The sequence below is a fragment of the Panthera uncia genome, unplaced genomic scaffold, assembly GCF_023721935.1.
Source record: "Panthera uncia isolate 11264 unplaced genomic scaffold, Puncia_PCG_1.0 HiC_scaffold_236, whole genome shotgun sequence".
Classification (NCBI taxonomy): Eukaryota; Metazoa; Chordata; class Mammalia; order Carnivora; family Felidae; genus Panthera; species Panthera uncia.
In genome coordinates this window covers 15,805-33,858 of record NW_026059086.1, presented here as the reverse complement: position 1 = coordinate 33,858, position 18,054 = coordinate 15,805, and the positions used below count along the sequence as shown (strand labels likewise).

Below are 18,054 nucleotides of genomic sequence, written 5' to 3'. Positions count from 1 at the left end.
GGAGATGGATGGTGGTGGTGACAACACAACAGTGTTGAATGTATGTAATGCACTGAACTGCACACGTAAAGGTGGTTAGCTTGATAAATTTCATGTTCTATGTATTTTTCCAGCATTAAAAAAAAACTGGTACTATGATTCTTAGCAGGTATCAGGCTGAAAACAGGTACCACAGTGAACAGGTCACCTGTTTCTCAGTTGTATCCCCTACTCCCATAGAAATCTTTTGGTTTTGGGGCACCTGGGTGGCTCAGTCGGTTGAGCATCCGACTTCGGCTCAGGTCATGATCTCACAGCTTGTGAGTTTGAGCCCCGCGTCAGGCTCTGTGCTGACAGCTCGGAGCCTGGAGCCTGCTTCGGATTCTGTGTCTCCCTCTCTCTCTGCCCCTAACCCACTCACATTCTGTCTCTGTCTCTGTCTCTCTCTCTCTCTGTCTCTCTCTCTCTCTCTCAAAAATAAACATTAAGAAAAAAATTAAAAAAAAAATCTTTTGGTTTTATTCCTACTGAAAGATAATACGATTGAACTGTCACAGCAGAAAAATGCATCTGGATCCTTGTACCTATAAATGAAGGGAAGGACAGTCCCTATCCTCAAGGAGCGTGTAAGTTATTAGGAGAGGGGAGAGAGAAGTTGAGGAATTAATGTAAAAACATATTTATAAACAATTTTTCACAATAGGTGGTGCGAGAAAACTTGATAGCTTATTATGAGAAATAGATGCTCTGAAGATAATGTCCTTCTCACTCATTCCAAAACAGCAGGTAAGTGGCATAAGCAAAGGCTTAGAGGTGGTGGCTGATAAGCCTTCCAGAACTTACCATTAGCAAGTTTGGTTAGAATGGAGAACATAAGCCAGGGCCCATTAGGAGGAAACGTGGGCAAGGAGAGGGTGTGTGTGTGTGTCTGTGTGTGTGTGTGTGTGTGTGTGTGTGTGTGTGTGTGTGTGTTTGAGAACATTTGTTTCCCATGGTGCCAGACATTATGCCCTATGCTTCACATATTTTCTTCTTTAGTGTCCACGTTTTGTACCGTAAGGCATAAGGTAGGTAGAGTTAAGCTCAGATAGATTAAGTAATTTGATTGAAGTTTTTCGGTAGTGAATGACATAGCACAAGTACAAACCCAGGTTTAATAGTTTGCCTAATATTTGCTTACTTAGTGACTGTCAAACACATGTTGCTCCCTTGTGCCAAGTTGCCTCCCATGGTAGGAATGACAGATTAAATTTGAAGGTAAAGTGGGGGACAAAGGTTTTCTCTTAAGTAAAGATCATGACATCAAAACTCAGATAAGCTTTGCTATGGGATATAATAGCAGGAGAGGAAGTTACAGTCGTCACCTGGACCAGGAGAAGTCTTCGTTCAGTGCATCTGGACGGAGTCTTCTGTAGTTTTTTTTTATATTCAGAATTCTTATTTATTGTGGTAAAACATAAATGAATTTACCATTTTAACCATTTTTTATTTTAGAGCACGTTCAAGGAGAGGGACAGAGGGAAAGAGAGAGAATCTCAAGCAGGTTCCACATTCATCATGGAGCCAGATACCGGCTCTGATCCCACAACCTGGGATCATGACCTAAGCTGAAATCAAGAGTCAGATGCTCAACTGACTGAGCCAACCAGGTGCCCCCTTGTAACCATTTTTAAGTGTACAGTTCAATGGTTTTGAAAATTGAAGCATAGTTGGGGCGCCTGGGTGGTTCGGTTGAGCATCTGACTTTGGCTCAAGTCATGATCTCATGGTCTGTGAGTTTGGGGCCCATGTCAGGCTCTGTGCTGACAGCTCAGTGCCTGGAGCCTGCTTCGGATTCTGTGTCTCCCTCTCCCTCTGCCCCTCTCCCACTCATGCTCTGTCTCTGTCTCTCAAAAATGAATAAATATTAAAAAAATTAAAAATTGAAGTATAATTGGCATATATCAGGTTTTCAGTAGGTAATTTGATAATTATGTACATTATGAAATGCTTACCATGGTAAGTGTATTTACCATCCCTTATCACATGGTTAATACAGTACTATTGACTGTACTCTTCATCCCCATAATTATTTTATAACTGGAAGTTTATACCTCTTAATCCTTGTCACCTATTTTGCCTGTCTCCCTGTCCCCCTCCTCTCTGGCAGTCATCCTATATTAATGAGTTTGTTTCTCTTTTCTGTTGTTTGTTCATTGTTTTTTAGATTGTTTATATAAGTGTAGTCATACTTTGTCTTACTCTGACTTACTTCGCTTAGCATAATACCTCTAGTTCCATCTACATAATTGCAAATGGCAAGATTTCATTCTTTTTGATGGCCAAGTAATACTCCACTGTATATATACACCACATCTTCTTTATCCATTCATCCATTGATGGACATTTGGGCTCTTTCTGTATTTTGGCTATTGTCAACAATGCTGCTATAAACATTGGGGTGCCTGTATCCCCTTCGAAACAGCATAGCTGTATCCCTTGGATAAATACCTAGTAGTGCAGTTGCTGGGTAATAGGGTAGTTCTATTTTTAATTTTTTGAGGAACCTCCATACTGTTTTCCAGAGTGGCTGCACCAGCTTGTGTTCCCACCAATGATGCAAAAGAGGTCCTCTTTCTCCACATCCTCGCCAATATCTGTTGTTACTTGAGTTGTTAATGTGAGCCATTCTGACAGGTGTGTTGAGTCTTCTTTTTTTCTTGATGAGTCTGGCTAAAAGTTTATCAGTTTGGTTTGTCTTTTCAAAGAACCAGCTCTTAGTCTCATTGAACTTTTCTTTTTTTTTTTTTTTTTTGTCTCTATTTCATTTATTTCTTCTCTGATCTTTATTATTTTCTTCCTTCTGCTAAGTTTTGGCTTTGTTCTCCTTTTTCTAGTTCCATTATGTGTAAAGTTAAATTGTTGATTTTCCTTGTTTCTTGAGGTAGACCTATATTGCTATAAACTTCCCTCTTAGAACTGCTTTTTCTGTGTCCCAAAGATTTTGGATTGCCATGTTTCCATTTTCATTTGCCTCCAGGTATATTTTCTCTTTGATTTTTTTTGTTGATACCTTGTTTAGTAACATGTTATTTAGCTGCCACATGTTTGTGTTTCTTCCACTTGTCTTGTAATTGATTTCTAGTCTCGTATGGTTGGATATAATTTGTGATACATCCTTGGTATAATTTCACTTGATAACTTCACTTGATATGATTTCAGTCTTATTAAATTTATGAAAGCTTTTTTGTGACCTGTCATGTGCTCTGTCCTGGAAAATGTTCCATGTGCACTGGAATATGTATTCTGCAGTTTTAAATGGAATGTTATGTATATGTCTGTTAAGTCCATCTGGTCTCATGTATCATTCAGAGCCACTGTTTCCTTACTGATTTTCTGTCTCAGTGAGCAAGGTATCCATTGGTCTAGGTGGGGTGTTAAAGTCCCCTACAGTTATGTATTGCAGTCAACTTTTTCCTTTATGTCTGTTAGTATTTGCTTTATATATTCAGGTGTTTTTATGTTAGGTATATAAATACTTAAAATTGTTATATCCTCTTACGAGAGTGATCCCTTTATCCTTATGTAATGACCTTTTTGTCTCTTGTGACAGTCTTTGCTTTAAAGTCTATTTTATCTGAGGTGGCTTGGTGGAGCACTTGGGTGGCTGTCACTTAAGGATCCAGCTCTTGATTTTGGCTCACATCATGATGTCACTGTTGTGAGATTGATCCCCGCACTGGGCTCCATACTGAGTGTGGAGCTTGCTTGGGATTCTCTCTCTCCCTCTGTCTCGGTCCCTTCCCTGCTTATATGAGTATTGCTACCCCAGCCTTTTTACTTTCATTTGCAAGATAAATATTTTTTCATCCCTTCACCTTCAGTCTGTATGTGTCTTTAGGTCTGAAGTGAGTCTCTTGTAGGCAGCATATAGATGGGTCTTGTTTTTTGTTTTTTTGTTTTTTTTTTTTATCCATTCATTCACTCTTTTGATTGGAGCATTTAGTCTATTTACATTTAATTATTGGTGGGTATGTACTCCTTGGCATTTTGTTAATTGTTCTCTAGTTGTTTTTGTAGTTCTGTTTCTTTCTTCTTCTCTTGCTCTTTTCCCATGTGGTTTGATGACTTTCTTTAGTGTCATGCTTGGATTCCAATCTATTTTTTGTGTATTTATTATAGGTTTTTGATTTGTGGTTACCCCAGGGGGTTCTCATGTAACATCCCATGTGTTTAGCAGTCTATACTGAGTTGATGGTCAGTTCAGACACACAACGGCGCTAAATTTTTACTGCCTCTTCCGTGTTTTATGTACATGATGTCCTATTTCACATGTTTTTATTTTGTGTACCCCTTGGCCAATTTTTACTAGTTATGTAAGTGAACAACACACTGCTGGATGTGGCAGTGCAGGTGTGTGTGGGGCAGATGGGTTGGATGGATAGGTTCCTCAGGAGAACGTAGGGGCAGGGTACATGGTGATGGCAAGGTAGACGGAGAGTGTCAGAACTGACTCCTGAAAGCCTCTGGCTGTCTAGGGCTGGGGAAGGCAAGGAAAACACCAGCAAACACTTCTGTTCCTGGAGAACAAACGAATTCTGCAGATCCCTGCCCCTCTGGCACATATCCTAAAGTCAGTCACTAAATCGTTAGCTGTATCCCAGGCATTTTCCAGACCACTGAATTGTGCAGTGTCTTAGGTCGTCATTCAGTGTGCTGGCCATTTAAGGGCAGAGACTCCATTTCGTATAGCTCTCTGGCTCTCCCCAAGTTAAGCCCCATTGGTTTTTAAAAGCTCCCAGAATTCAGCCCTGCTGATTTTCAAAGAGGAACCTGCCTTTACAGTGTGGATCCCCAGGGTGGGGGGTGCCCAATTTAGGGCCTGGGACCCCTGCTCCTTTGTGCCTAAGATGTCTCTACTATTTAGTGGGTAGTCATACCAGGGGTGTGGCTACTGACTGTGTCTCTCCCCCTCTTCCCCTTTTTTCTTTAATTCTTATTGATTTATTCTGAGAGTGTGTGTGTGTATGCGAGCAGGGGAGGGACAGAGAGAGGAGAGTGAGAATCCCAAGCAGGCTCCATACTGTCAATGTGGAGCCCGACACGGGGCTTGAACTTAGGAACTGTGAGATCTTGACCTGAGCGCAAATCAAGAGTCAGACACTTAACTGACTGAGCCAGGCAAGCACCCCTCCTCCTACCCTTTAGGTCTATCGGTGGAAGACCTGTTCTGCCAGTCTTCAGGTTGTTTTCACAGAGAGTTGTGGTACATATGCTTGTTGCCTTGGTGTGTCCCTGGGAGGTGAGCTCAGGATCTTTCCTAATCTGCTATCTTCCTTGACTCCCTCCTGTAGTTTCTTAAATGCTTGGGTGATTCTGATGTGCAGCTGAATTTAAAAGCCACTAGATTTAGATTTTGACATGTCACTCAGGTAATTATGAATTCAGCTAGGGTTGCCCTTAAAACAGGAATGGACATGTACTTTTCACCTATATCCTATTCTTCATTCAGTGGATATTTTTTGAGTACTTAAAACGTGTGAGACACCATGCTGGGGACTTGGATCAAACTCATTTTGCAATGTGGCATTATTGTGTATCAGAGTAGTGTGGTAAAAAGAAATATGAATGTCAGGTTTTCAGGGATCAGATTTGGTGCATAACAATCCAAATTGTTTTGTCAGAGAAAAGTCTTAGTGATTGTTTTTCATTCTTGTGTATTCCCGCTGATGTTCTTTTGTGGTCATTTTAAATTGAAATACTTATTTTAAAGATGATATACCCCCATGTAGTGACTGCAGCCAAAAAGAAATTTAAAAAGCAGACTTTGTCGGGTCACCTGTGTGACTGTCAGTGAAGCGTCTGATTCTTGATTTTGGCTCAGGTCATGATCTCACGGTTCGTGAGTGTGAGCTCCACTTCTGGCTCTGTGCTGACAGCGTGGAGCTTGCTAGAGATTCTGTCTCATTCTTTCTCTGCCCCTCCCTTGCACGCGCACTCTCTCAAATAAACAAACTTAAAAAACCCAAAAATAAAAAGCAGACTTTGTGATGACAGGTAAATTTGGTATAAGTGGAGTAAAATATTCAAATTTACTTTATCTGAGTCATTATGAGCTGGAACTAGTCTCAAAGGATAATAACAGTTTATGCATTTATTGAGCATCATAGGTGCTGGGAATGTGTTGAGAGCAAATCACAGGAATAGTGAGATTTTGCCCTCAGAATTTATACCCTAATGGTGGGATGTAAGATACAATGGGTTACCTTGGGAAGTGATCTCAGAGGGAAGAAGGGGTAGAACTGGTGTAATGAGATCTGCAGGCAGAACAGGCAGAGAAAGGAAACAGAGTAGTTAATAGTTAAGGCTTCACAGCAGGACAAGCAAAGGCCCTGGGGGGAGCCTTTACTTCCAGGAGCATCTTGTATGTTATTGAAGTCAACTTAGATCACTGGAGTGGGGGAAGCATGGGAGGCAATGCACCAGCATGAAGCCACCATCGGACTTTCAGGGCAGAGGGTGGGAAAGATGGGAGGTATAATCTAATTTACTCAAGTAGAATCTGAGAAACATTTTGTTGGAGAACAGAAGTGAGATGATAAGAGGGAGGCAGTAAATACCCAGTCAGGCATGAAATGTAGGAACAGGTAAGAGTTGATGAGGATTGAAGTTTGAGGACCAGAGAGACCTGAGAGGCGTGGGTCTAAAGATGTGTGGCTTCCACAGGTTAGATCTTCCGTTCGCAGCCTGCTTGCAGCTGAGCCTCATTCCTGGCCCAGGAAATAGTAATCCTTAGAAGACCCGGAAGATACTGAAGTAGAACTTGACCTAAGTTCTCTATCTTCTTGAAGAGACCGCAAGGTTTTTTTTAAGTCCTGAAGTCCTTCAATCTCTTCCTTCAGTTGCTTCTGCCTTTCTTCACATTGATCAATTTTATTCTCTATTGCTGTGATAAGAAATGAAATGATTTCAGGTTGGTAGTTTTATAAACAATGGACTATTTCTTGCCCCTTTTACATGCAAGTGCACAGTAGTGCACAGTGCTGTGCAGAGGGCCTGGTTCTTATATGCCTTTTCTTCCTCTTCTAATTCAGGATAGAATTCTAGTATTTACCACATACAGCTGGTCAGTACATCTTTAGAGCTTGACTCCCTATTGTATATCTTTGAGAACTCAAAAGCAGAGACTGTATTATCTTCATGCTACACTATATCTGTTAAGTGGAGAGAGCATGTGTGTAGAATAGCAAGGTTAAGGGCAAATCATTTATAAAATTGCATCCAATTTTTAATGTTATGTAAAAGCTTTTGATTTTAGGAATAGGAAGGCTTTTATTGTGGAAACAGGCTCTGTAAATAACAATATTACTCAGTGACAATGTCATTTTTTGAAAACTTAGAAGTTGAAGAATATTAAAACGCACACATACATAATCTTTCTCTAGAATATCTGTAGTTAACTTCCTTGAACATTAGGCTAAATTAAGCAAGATGAGATGTCAAAAGTTAGGCCTTTTAAGTTCTAATGCAATTCCAAATAACGCCTCCTCTTGGTGCCCCACACCTCCCAAATACTACACTGTAATGTGTATACTCTCAACCTATGCAAGTAGTGACAGGTGCTAGAAATGTAACTTTTGTATGAAAGTCTCCTACAAAATTAGGCTTAAAAATTTTTTTTAAAGGCTGCTTTAAAAAACATATGGATACTCACATTAGCAGTATGCATTCTCAAGAGACTATTAAAGGATATGCCGGTTTTTCTGATTAAAAATGTAATACAGAATTTGAATGGAGTGTAGGGCACAGTGTACAACTTTAGGGGGAGCTATTTACACCAAATTCTGTGCGAATGTGTGTCTCCCACTCTGGCCAGGATGTGCAGTGCCCAGCCTGTCCAGCTGTGTGGGGCAGCTTGAGAGAGAGGTTGATCAGACTCATCAGTAAGTGGAAATTTAGTCAGTTTTGAAAGCATGTTAATGGTACAAGGACCTACTCAGTAAATGGTTGATGTATTATTAACATACAATGTCGTATCAGTTTCAGGTATACAATATAATGATTCAATAAAACCTTTCTGTAAAATAGCAACCATTTAAGTCTCTGCCCCCTCCAGGCTTTCTTCTTTTTCAAAAGTTTCTTGACTTTTTTCTTGCTCATCTTTTTTTCTTAAAACTTGAGAATAAATGAATTACAACCCTCCTTCCCTAGTTAGATTTGAAGATTAATACCAAGAGAATTAAAATTTGTACACATTAAGTCCAGGGAGGGAGTCAAGCAGCCATGGAGTTTATCACAGCCTTGCTGCCTCACCAGTTCCTGCTGAGTCCTGAATAAGGGGACCGAATACCTCCCATTTTGCAATCATTTAAAAAAGTAGAAACAAAAAATGGAGTTTTTACTGATTACTAAGATACTGTGTATATGTGGAAAATGTGATGTGGGACTGTCCAGCCACTTACAGAGAACGATGGTTTCCATTTGGGTGCACTTTTTCTGTTGTGTGTGTGAGTGAGGGGTCATAATGCTTTGCAATGGGCTTTTTCATTTAATAAGACAAAATTCTTCTGAAATAGGATTTTTATCTGCTGCATAGTAGTGTATTACTTTAATATATATATTTACAAACTGTGCTGCTCAGTTATAACTCACGTACCTGTTTGAAAATTTACAAATGTGTCTTCAAACAATCTACTGTCAAAAAGTGAAGTCCCAATTTCTTCATAGTCTGTAGGGAGAAAAACATTTTCAGTTTTAATTTAAATAATTTATGTAGGCAGAAACACCTTACAAAGTAACCCCAAATAAGGAAAAGTAACCAGAGCAGCCAAGCACGGGGAACTGTGGTATCTGTCAGAAACAGACTGCTGAAGCAGCAGTATCCCCTGGGGACGTGTTAGAAATGCAAATTCGTGGCTGGGTGAGGCCCAGGTACGTGTTTTAACAAGCCCTGCAGGGATTCTGAGAGGCAAGTTCAAGTTTGAGAAGTGCTTGGTCTAAAGTAAAGAAATGAATGAAAGAATGTCATGAGTGACCTTTTGGAAATGTCTTCATAATTTCACTTTTTGATTTTGTCGTGTTGAAAATAATCCCTCTCAGATAATCATATACTTTACATTGTTGCCTAGAGTCTAGACTTGTCGAGCTTTTCCTTGTAAGATAACTCCATTTGTCATGAAGTTTAGAAGCTCACGGCGTAGGTTCTAAGAAGGCAAAGTGGCTATACACTGCGTATATAAATGGAACTTTGGCTTCCCAGACAGCTTTTTTACAAAAGGTCACATCTAACTAAATGAAACATCAAAGCCTTACTTTTCCTTCAGTGAATTTTGAGTTAACATTATAAACAGAGATGTAAGGAATAGAATTTGAGTCAAATCAAAACTAAATGCCATTTTCAGATGTTGGCAACAAGTTGTTGGCTGTATGACTGCGTGTGGTTCTGAACATACCTATCCCGTTGGCGGGGCTTGGCGGGGCGGTGGGGGGTCACTCTCAGCTACGCACTTCTGGAAAGTATATCGAAACTTTCAGGGCATCAGGGTGCTTTTGACTGCATTAAGTTTCTGAATTACCCACATCCTACTGATTTATTATAAACAGGATCTCTAGAGATCTGAAGCATTGAATTGTATCAAAGAATGAGATAAGGCAAAGAAAAAGAAACCACACAGAAGGAAAAGGTGCACTTTTTGTTTTGTTTTACAGGTAGGTTTGTGGGAAGCCTCTACATGTAGAAATGTTGCTATTTCAATACCTGATTCGGAAGCAGTCTCATCCATGAGTCTTTCTTGAATCAAATGAAGTTTGTCTAATATTTCTTCAAATAAATCATCAAGAAGCCCCACTTTCTTACATTTCTTAAGAAAATCAGTTTTCACACTTGATCTAATTGCATCTAAAAATAAGAAACACATTTTAGAAGGAAATAGTCTCAGGGCTGCTATCATCAATCCCTATGTGGTCACTTCTGCAGACCTTGCCTAGTGATGGAGGAGCACAATTAGTAAGATAATAAATACAGCACCTTTGTCTTTTAATTGTAATTTTCACCATACCTCATTTTTTTCCCTAGCTGAAACAATGAATGTTACAACTAATTCTATGAATCAAGAGGATTTTCTAAAATTTAGTTTCAAATCTTTGATAGCCTCCTGTCATGATGGAATGTCTATGTTTCCTTGACAGGAACCTGTAATTACTGGCTTTAGCTTCCTGGGGGGAGTGGAGGGTACAGTGCAAGGGGCAGCGTGTCACTGGATTCTGAGCTCAGGTAACCCTGGCTTCTAGATCAGGAAGTATATCCTTTCTTTGTACTAAGAACAATGGACCATCCCTACCTAAGATTACTTTGATCTGCTGGCCTTATGACAGAGTGGACAGCTACGATAAAAGGTTCCTATTCTAACAATTACCACAAGTCCAGAAGAATAAAGTGGGATACCAATTTTGAAAAAAATGAGTCTTCATTGTTATAAGTATTGTAAGTCATATTTGTTACAAAATTTATAGCAAACCTGTGTGTCTGCTGTCCTCTTCCTTCATTTCTTGTATGAATCTATTGAGTGTCATTGTTTCAGATGGCTAGAGGGAGAGAAGAATCAAGATTACACTTACTGTTGGCATTTAATGTTGCGTAAAATGAAAACCAATGTTTTGTTGCATGTAATTCATCAATATGCCCATGGTGAAAATCATGCCCCATATTCATTGATAGTTTAGTTGTAAACATCAAATGTATTTTTGTATAACAAAACATCAAGAGTTGTGACTAGTTCCTGTTGTATAAACAACAAGAGGTGAAAGGTTGCTAGCTCATATTCATTTAGCTCATATGAGCTGATACATAAACTTTCAAGTTCCCAAAATACTTCATACACTTTATACATAATAGTAATGCAGAAAATTATGAGTTATAAGTTAGGTCAAGTGTGGATCGTGCAACTGAGAAATACTTGGCTAGGTAAGGATGCTTTGCTGCACCTTGCCCACATTAAGACCATAAGTGCACGGTGCACTTAGACACTCTCACTGATGTGGTCCCAGGGCCTGTGTTACAGGAGCCATGGGACCTGTCACCTCCTGCAGGTCATGTGCTAGGATACCCAAGACACAGCCAACTTTTCTTTTACATTCACCTTATGTTTCTGGTACCATATCACCTGATATGTAGAACTTCTGTTTAGAACTGTTTTAGAACTGTTAAAACAAGGATTTTGTGTAAAGAAACTGAAAGCTATAATAAAATGAAGTCAAATTACCTGTACAGGAACGCCTGTTGAGAGGCGTTTCTTTCTTCCTCTTTTTCTTTTCAGTCCTGAAAAATCAGTTGAAAATATGAATCATGTAGAAACCAGAATCCAAAAAGGAAAAGATAGATGCTTGACTACATAAAATATAAAACTCCTGTATGCTAAAAGTTATTACAAAGTCGAAAGATATGGTGGACTTACACTAAATGTTTGCAACACATATGATAAAGTACCAATTTTTAAAATCTAAATATAAATCAATATAAAAAAAGCAGAAAAATGGGCAAAGGGGGGGGACCCTCTAGGAAGAGTTCATTAAAGAGACTGGATCACAGGAAAACAAATATAATTGATGAAAAGATAGGGGGATACATTCACCTTTACTCCTAAGTGAAGACATGCAAAATATTTCTCCTACCAGACTGACAACGATGAAGGTGTTTAATATATAATGTTTGGAGGGATTGGGATAATGGTGTACTGCTGGTATTACAGCCTCTTTGGAAGGTAATTAGCCCATTGTTACCACAGCTTCATTGTTTATACTCTTGGACCCAGCAATCCACATGAAGTTTTCGAAATGGTACGGTTCATAAAGGCACAACGTTGAATGGAAAAAAATGTTAACTACATTATTTAATGTGATAGAAAATTATGGAAAAAAGGGTGCTTGGATGACCCAGTCCTTTGAGCGTCCAACTCTTGATTTTGGCTCAGGCCATGATATCAGGGTTGTGGGACTGAGCCTGGCATCAGGCTTGGCACTGAGCATGGAGCCTGCTTAAGATTCTCTGTCTCTGCCTCTCCCCTGCCCACATGTGTGCTCTAGCTCACTCTCAAAAGAAAATGGAAATAACCTAAGTGTCTATTATGCAGAAACTAGTTCAGTTGTAAGTCAGCTATGCAACTGATACACTGGAATAACATGCTGCCTTTTAAAACCAAGGTATGTGTATTTGTATGGACATGGAAGGATCTCTAAAATACAGTGGGTGAAAAGAAAATATAGTTACTACTATATTTCGTATATACAGGAAATTTTTAGAGGAATACAAATGAAACTGATAGTTTCCTCTGGGGAGAGGATTCATAACAGTGTTTTCATCTGCTTTTCAAAACTATTGATTTTTTAAATTTCTTTAAAAATAAAACTAATACATTGTTACCTTTCCCTATCAATAAACACTGATTGGGGCACCTGGGTGGCTCAGTTGGTTAGCCTCCCACTTCATCTCAGGACATGATCTCACGATTTGGGGGTTTGAACCTCACACTGGTGTGGAGCCTGCTTGGGATTCTCTCTGCCCCTCCCCCACTTGTACTCTATCAAAATAAACTTTAAACGTTTTTTTAAAAATAAACATTGGTCAACAGCTATATTTTTAATAGTAATTTCTTTAAAAAAATTTTTTTTTAATGTTTTATTTTTGAGACAGAGACCGAGCATGAGCAAGGGAGGGGCAGAGAGAGAGGCAGACACAGAATCTGAAGCAGGCTCCAGGCTCTGAGCTGTCAGCACAGAGCCTGACGCAGGGCTCGAACTCACGAACTGCGAGATCATGACGTGAGCCAAAGTTGGACGCTTAACCAACTGAGCCACCCAAGTACCTGTAATTTTTTTTTTTTAAATAATTATTTTGAGAGAGAACAAGCACACCTGCGTGAACAGGGAAGGGACAGAAAGGGAGGGAGAGAGAGAATCCCAAGCAGGTTCCTTGCTGTCAGTACAGAGCCCAACGTGGGGCTCAATCTCACTAACTGTAAGATCATGACCTCAGCCAAAATCACTGAGGCACTTAACCAACTGAGCCACCCAGGCGCCCCTGATAGTACTTTCTGATAAAAGGGTAATGACTGAAAAATGAACATTGTTTAGAGAGTGTTGTTTACTACCAAAAAAAATGCAATTGCTATAACATGGAACTAAGCCTTTCCAAAGAGGTCCTGACTCTGGTCCACAGTGAGCATTCCAGATTTAGTGCTGATAAGACATTGCTGGTCACAGAGGCCATTCATGAATGAATGTACATCCCATAACTTCAGTTAGCCAGGGCCCACTTTTCCTTAATTAGAACTGAAATGCTAACCACGAATCTTGAGAAAAATTCAGGGAACATGCAGCAATTTATCAATGTTATCTACTGAAAATTCTGATACTCGTTTAGAAGAGAAGCAGTCGCAAAAGTCAAAGCTTTTTACCATATCCTCGGTTGGTCTTCTGCTTGTAGTGAGAAGGGGAAATACCAGACAGAGACTTTCCTGAAAGGTGCACAGAAGAAAAGTCAGTCCATTAACATTGCACACTGCACAAAGAGACTGGCAATTTTATAAATAGGTAAAAATTTAACTCAAAAACTTATTTAATTCAGTGAGGCTAGTAAATCAGATTTCCATGTTTTACCTAAATGTATACCTTTCTTTAAACACACAGTACTAAATTTTAGAGACGTACCATCATGAGTGTCTTTCAGTGCAGCATGTTGTTGGCAGAACACTCTGAAAACAGGCAATTTCAAAGAATTGTTAATATTTTTACTTACGCTTTTAAAATATTATGCCAATTTTCCTATGATTTTAAAAAGGAACTAACCTATTTTTCATGATGACTTTACCCTAAATATTTGTTACAGAAAAACACTGTCCACACCTGTGTAAGTTACTGACGCTCATCAAGTGCAGACGGGGCCTCTGTCAGATGTCTTTTGCGTTCTCAGCCCTCGAGTATGCTCTCCAAAGGAGCGTGTGTGAAATATTTTGAATAAGTAGTTCATATATAGTAGTCACTGGGATTTTACTGTATAAAGATATCTAGAGATCCCATGTCTAAGATAAATTTTCATCTGACTACACAAAGTTCTGATTTTCAACAAAAGCACAAAATTGCATGCGTTAATTTTGGGAAAAGTAGTTTTCTAACTCAACAGATCTCTCCCCCAGAACTCAGGGCTGAACTGCACGAATCTAGAATGGATCAATGCACTGGAAGAGAAGAAAGCAGCAGAGCACACTATGAAGAAGAAATGGAGTGAGTTTTGAGGAGCTGCTCAGGCCCCATTTTTTCCCCAGGCTTTCTTCCTCCTTAGCCTCCAGCTACGTCTCCCTTCCTTTCCTTATTGTGCTGACCCTCAGGAGGCAGGGTCCCTGTTGCCTAAGGGAACCTATGAATTCTTCTCGTCTTACACCAGTTTCCACCTCTTCCAAGCAATCTTCCTGGAAATCCACCATTTGCCCATGCAAAGTTAATCTCCTCACCCTTTGAATTCCAGTATCTGAGCACTTTCATTTCTTTTTTTATTATGAAGAATTTCAAACATGTATAAAAGTGTTAGAGAGATGATGAACGTCATGGCCCCCACCCCTCACCTAGTTTCAACAATTATCAACTCAAGGCCAAGCCAGTTTCATGTGAATCCCTTCCTGCTCCCGTCATGCCACATGCTTCTAATCTGGCCTTTCTGGTCCTTCAACAAGGTGATAGGTTTTCTGAGGCTTAGTCCATGTCCTGTGTCTCTTCCTAGTCTTACTACACCTGACAAGATGTCTTATGTATGATAGGCACTCTAACAACTGAATGTTTAAATTCAATTCAAAAAATCCATAGAAATTCACCTGATACTTGATAATGACAAAAATGATTTTAGTCTCTATTCATTGGTTCTACTAATACAAGATCAGTATTTTTGCAAACTTTAAGATATAGCAGGAACTTGGGGTGCCTGGGTAGCTCAGTTGGTTGAGCCTCTGACTCTTGATTTTGGCTGAGGTCATGATCTCACAGTAATGTGATTAATAAACATAAAAAAAGGGTGGGGTGCCTGGGTGGCTCAGTCGGTTAAGCGTCCGACTTTGGCTCAGGGCAGGATCTCAGCTCCTGAGTTCGAGCCCAAGTCAGGCTCTGTGCTGACAGCTCGGAGCCTGGAGCCTGCTTCAGATTTTGTCTCTCTCTGCCCCTCCCCAGCTCATGCTCCATCTCTCTCTCTCTCTCTCAAAAATAAACATTAAAAAAAAAAATGCAGCAGGAACTTGACTCCTTTTTGTTCAGTCTTGTAGCTCTGCTAATAACAGTCTGTTTAGTGGTTATTTGAGGTCATTATGGAAGTCATAATTAAATGAACTCTTTAGGAAGGTAAAAACAAAGTGAAACTATTGCAGCCCATGAGTTTCACAAATCAAATATAAAAAGAAGATGGTACAAAAACATTTATATATTCCTTTCTAGTCTCAAACAATAAAATACCTATGGACCTTGCTCAAAATCAGATTTGAGAGAGCATGAGTAGGGGGCAGAGAGAAGGAGAGAGAGAGAATCCCAAGCAGGCTCCATACTGTCAGCACCAAGCCCAACTCGGGCCTTGATCTCACAAACTGTGATATCATGACCTCAGCCAAAATCAAGAGTTGGAGGCTTAACTGAGCTACCCAGGCAGGCCTTTAACAAATTTCTTGTAATGGTAGGCTTGCCCCTATTGTTTTAGAATATATGGCCCCTAAGCCTTAAGAGGGTACTGTGGTGAGGAGCAAGCCCTATGAAGCCCTAAAGCCCAGCTCGAATACTCATCAGCTGTGTGAGCTGGACAAATTACTAAGTCTCGCAGGGACTCAGTGTCTTTGTCTGAAAGCTGGGGTAATATCTACCTCACTGGGCTGTTAGGCAGATTAAAAGAGTTAGCATTTGTAAAGTACTTGGAAGTATTTATGGCACAAAGTAAATGATTATTAGATAAAATAATACAAAATGATAAAACTGGAGATATGTGCCCAAAGAGGAAAAAAATCTAGCCTATAAATGCAATTTTAAAATATAACTTAGGAGCTCACAAAAATCATATTAAAAACATAGTGCTCTCATTCAGAATATTATGAATAAAAATATATACTCCACTGAAATTTAAAATATTCTCAGAATGTATGCACAGGCCCTAAGGAAGTGAGAAGTGTCTGTCTGGCTCTTCAAGCCATCATTTTCTTTTTTATTCCATTCCATAACTTTAAAAAAAGTGAAAACTTCTTCTAGATATTTTCTTAACTTTATATGTCATGTTTTAGACTGCATCTACATACCAAAAAAGGGTAATCCATTGAATCAGTTCAGTTAACAACTGGCTTACCAATTCCATCTGACTAAATTGTCTTATATAACTGAACTGCCATCTTGCATCAGAAGGAAGATCAAGTTTCTTCATTGATAAAACAAATACAATTCTATTGGACTTGAAACATGCCATACTGGGTCCAAATTACCATTAAAGAATCACTGAAGGAAGAGAAGCAAGATTTAACAGCCAAAGACAATTCAAATAGAATTAATTTCTTCAAGGACTCAATGGTTACTGTATTTGCTGCATAGTTTATCATTTTTAAAAGCTGTTTATATGTAAGATGGCGGTGAGAGTGGTGGGAAAAAAGCATTCAGCAGACAAGATGGATAAACCATGGACTTGTGGCCAACAAGTAAGGCTCCTGTTAGGAGAAGAGGGCAATAGTCAACCGGTCCTGTGGCCACCCATTAGGTCACTCATGCCACTATGGCAACCAGCACTTTTTACCAGGAAGGAAAGGATGTAGGAAGAATAAAATCAAAACCGACCCTGCTTATTTTCTTTCTATTAGATTTAGGGAAGGTATCGTGAAGTCAGGTTCCCAAATGAGCATCCCCCAAACCATGTTCTTACTTGGAAACCATTTGCATGAAATTATCTTTGAAAATCTGTTTGTCTTAATCTAACCACTCCTTATTCCATTCCCCCAAATGTAGTTTTAAAATTGATTAAATACTTATAAATTCCTCGAGATCTATCGGTTTGTAGAACTGCGTGGGCATTCTTGGCACAGAAAAAGTGGTAACTCTTGAGACAGGCTTTTATATCACATCCCACGGTGGCTCCTCTTTTATTACAGAATGCGCACGCCTATAAAAGAACAGATTTTACTGAGTAAGTGCCCGTTTTTCATAATCTTTTTAAAATTTAAAGTTAAAGGTGTCATTAAATCTTATTTTTAAAGTCAGCAGCCCTAATGTCCTCATCCACAAATGTTAGGTATTTACAGCTGGCTGCTCATTTTGAAATTTCAGCAAAACCTCTGCTAGGTAAAGTGTTTGGTTTGTACTGGCCTGTAATAATTTGACTAAAAGCAGAAAACCCTTTTTATTTCCCCCCCCCCAAAAAAATTTTTTTTAAGTTTACTCATTTATTTTGGAGAGACAGAGTGAGCGGGAGAGGGGCAGCAAGAGGGGAGACAGAGAATCCCATGTAGGCTCTACCAGCATAGAGCCTGATGTGTGGCTCCAATTCATGAACTGTGAGACCATGAGCTGAAATCAAGAGTCGAATGCTTAACTGACTGAGCCACCCAGGTGCCCCCAAGGACTTTAAGAGAGATTTCTAAAAATAAATTTGTCCTGTTCTGGGCAAGGGGTCCTGTTAAGGACACTGGGGCCTATGACGAGGGTGGCTCCTGGCAGTGCCCCCGAGGACTGTGTAAGCCACCGGTCTCCCCTCTCTTAGACCCAGGTCCTTCCCTGGGCATAACACTGCCTGTCTTACAGAGTTTCTACTGAGGACAATGTGACATAAAGTAAGTGAAACATCTCTGGAGTCTATGTAGTAGGGCCGAAAATTTTAAATTAAAAAACAAAGCCCTGAGTGGTAAATTTTTTTCTAAGTTCAATTTATTTGATCTCTTGCTTTTATATATTAGCCAACTGATCTTGAATTTTATATATGAAGGTGATGCAGAGATGGCTAGGAGGACAGTCTGTGGCCAAGGAAATCTAACTGGTTTAGGGGAGTCCAAGGCATGCCCAAAGCTTATCACGCTCTGTTCTGAATGAAAGGGAAGCACA

At 39.6% G+C, this 18,054-nt stretch overlaps 1 protein-coding gene across 1 annotated transcript in view; it reads right to left on the bottom strand.

The window, feature by feature from the left end:
• Window positions 1-2,071: 2,071 nt before the first annotated feature.
• The window catches only part of LOC125917753 (PHD finger protein 11-like), a 31,723-nt gene continuing 15,740 nt past the window's right edge, over window positions 2,072-18,054 (bottom strand). The window contains exons 3-10 of the mRNA XM_049623862.1: window positions 16,986-17,119; window positions 13,663-13,706; window positions 13,410-13,469; window positions 11,220-11,293; window positions 10,476-10,542; window positions 9,716-9,856; window positions 8,615-8,686; window positions 2,072-6,904 (exon numbers count right to left, since the gene is read on the bottom strand). Of these exons, the coding sequence (XP_049479819.1) occupies window positions 6,723-6,904; window positions 8,615-8,686; window positions 9,716-9,856; window positions 10,476-10,542; window positions 11,220-11,293; window positions 13,410-13,469; window positions 13,663-13,706; window positions 16,986-17,119 (774 nt within the window). The 3' untranslated portion in view covers window positions 2,072-6,722. The remainder of the gene's footprint in view (window positions 6,905-8,614; window positions 8,687-9,715; window positions 9,857-10,475; window positions 10,543-11,219; window positions 11,294-13,409; window positions 13,470-13,662; window positions 13,707-16,985; window positions 17,120-18,054) is intronic.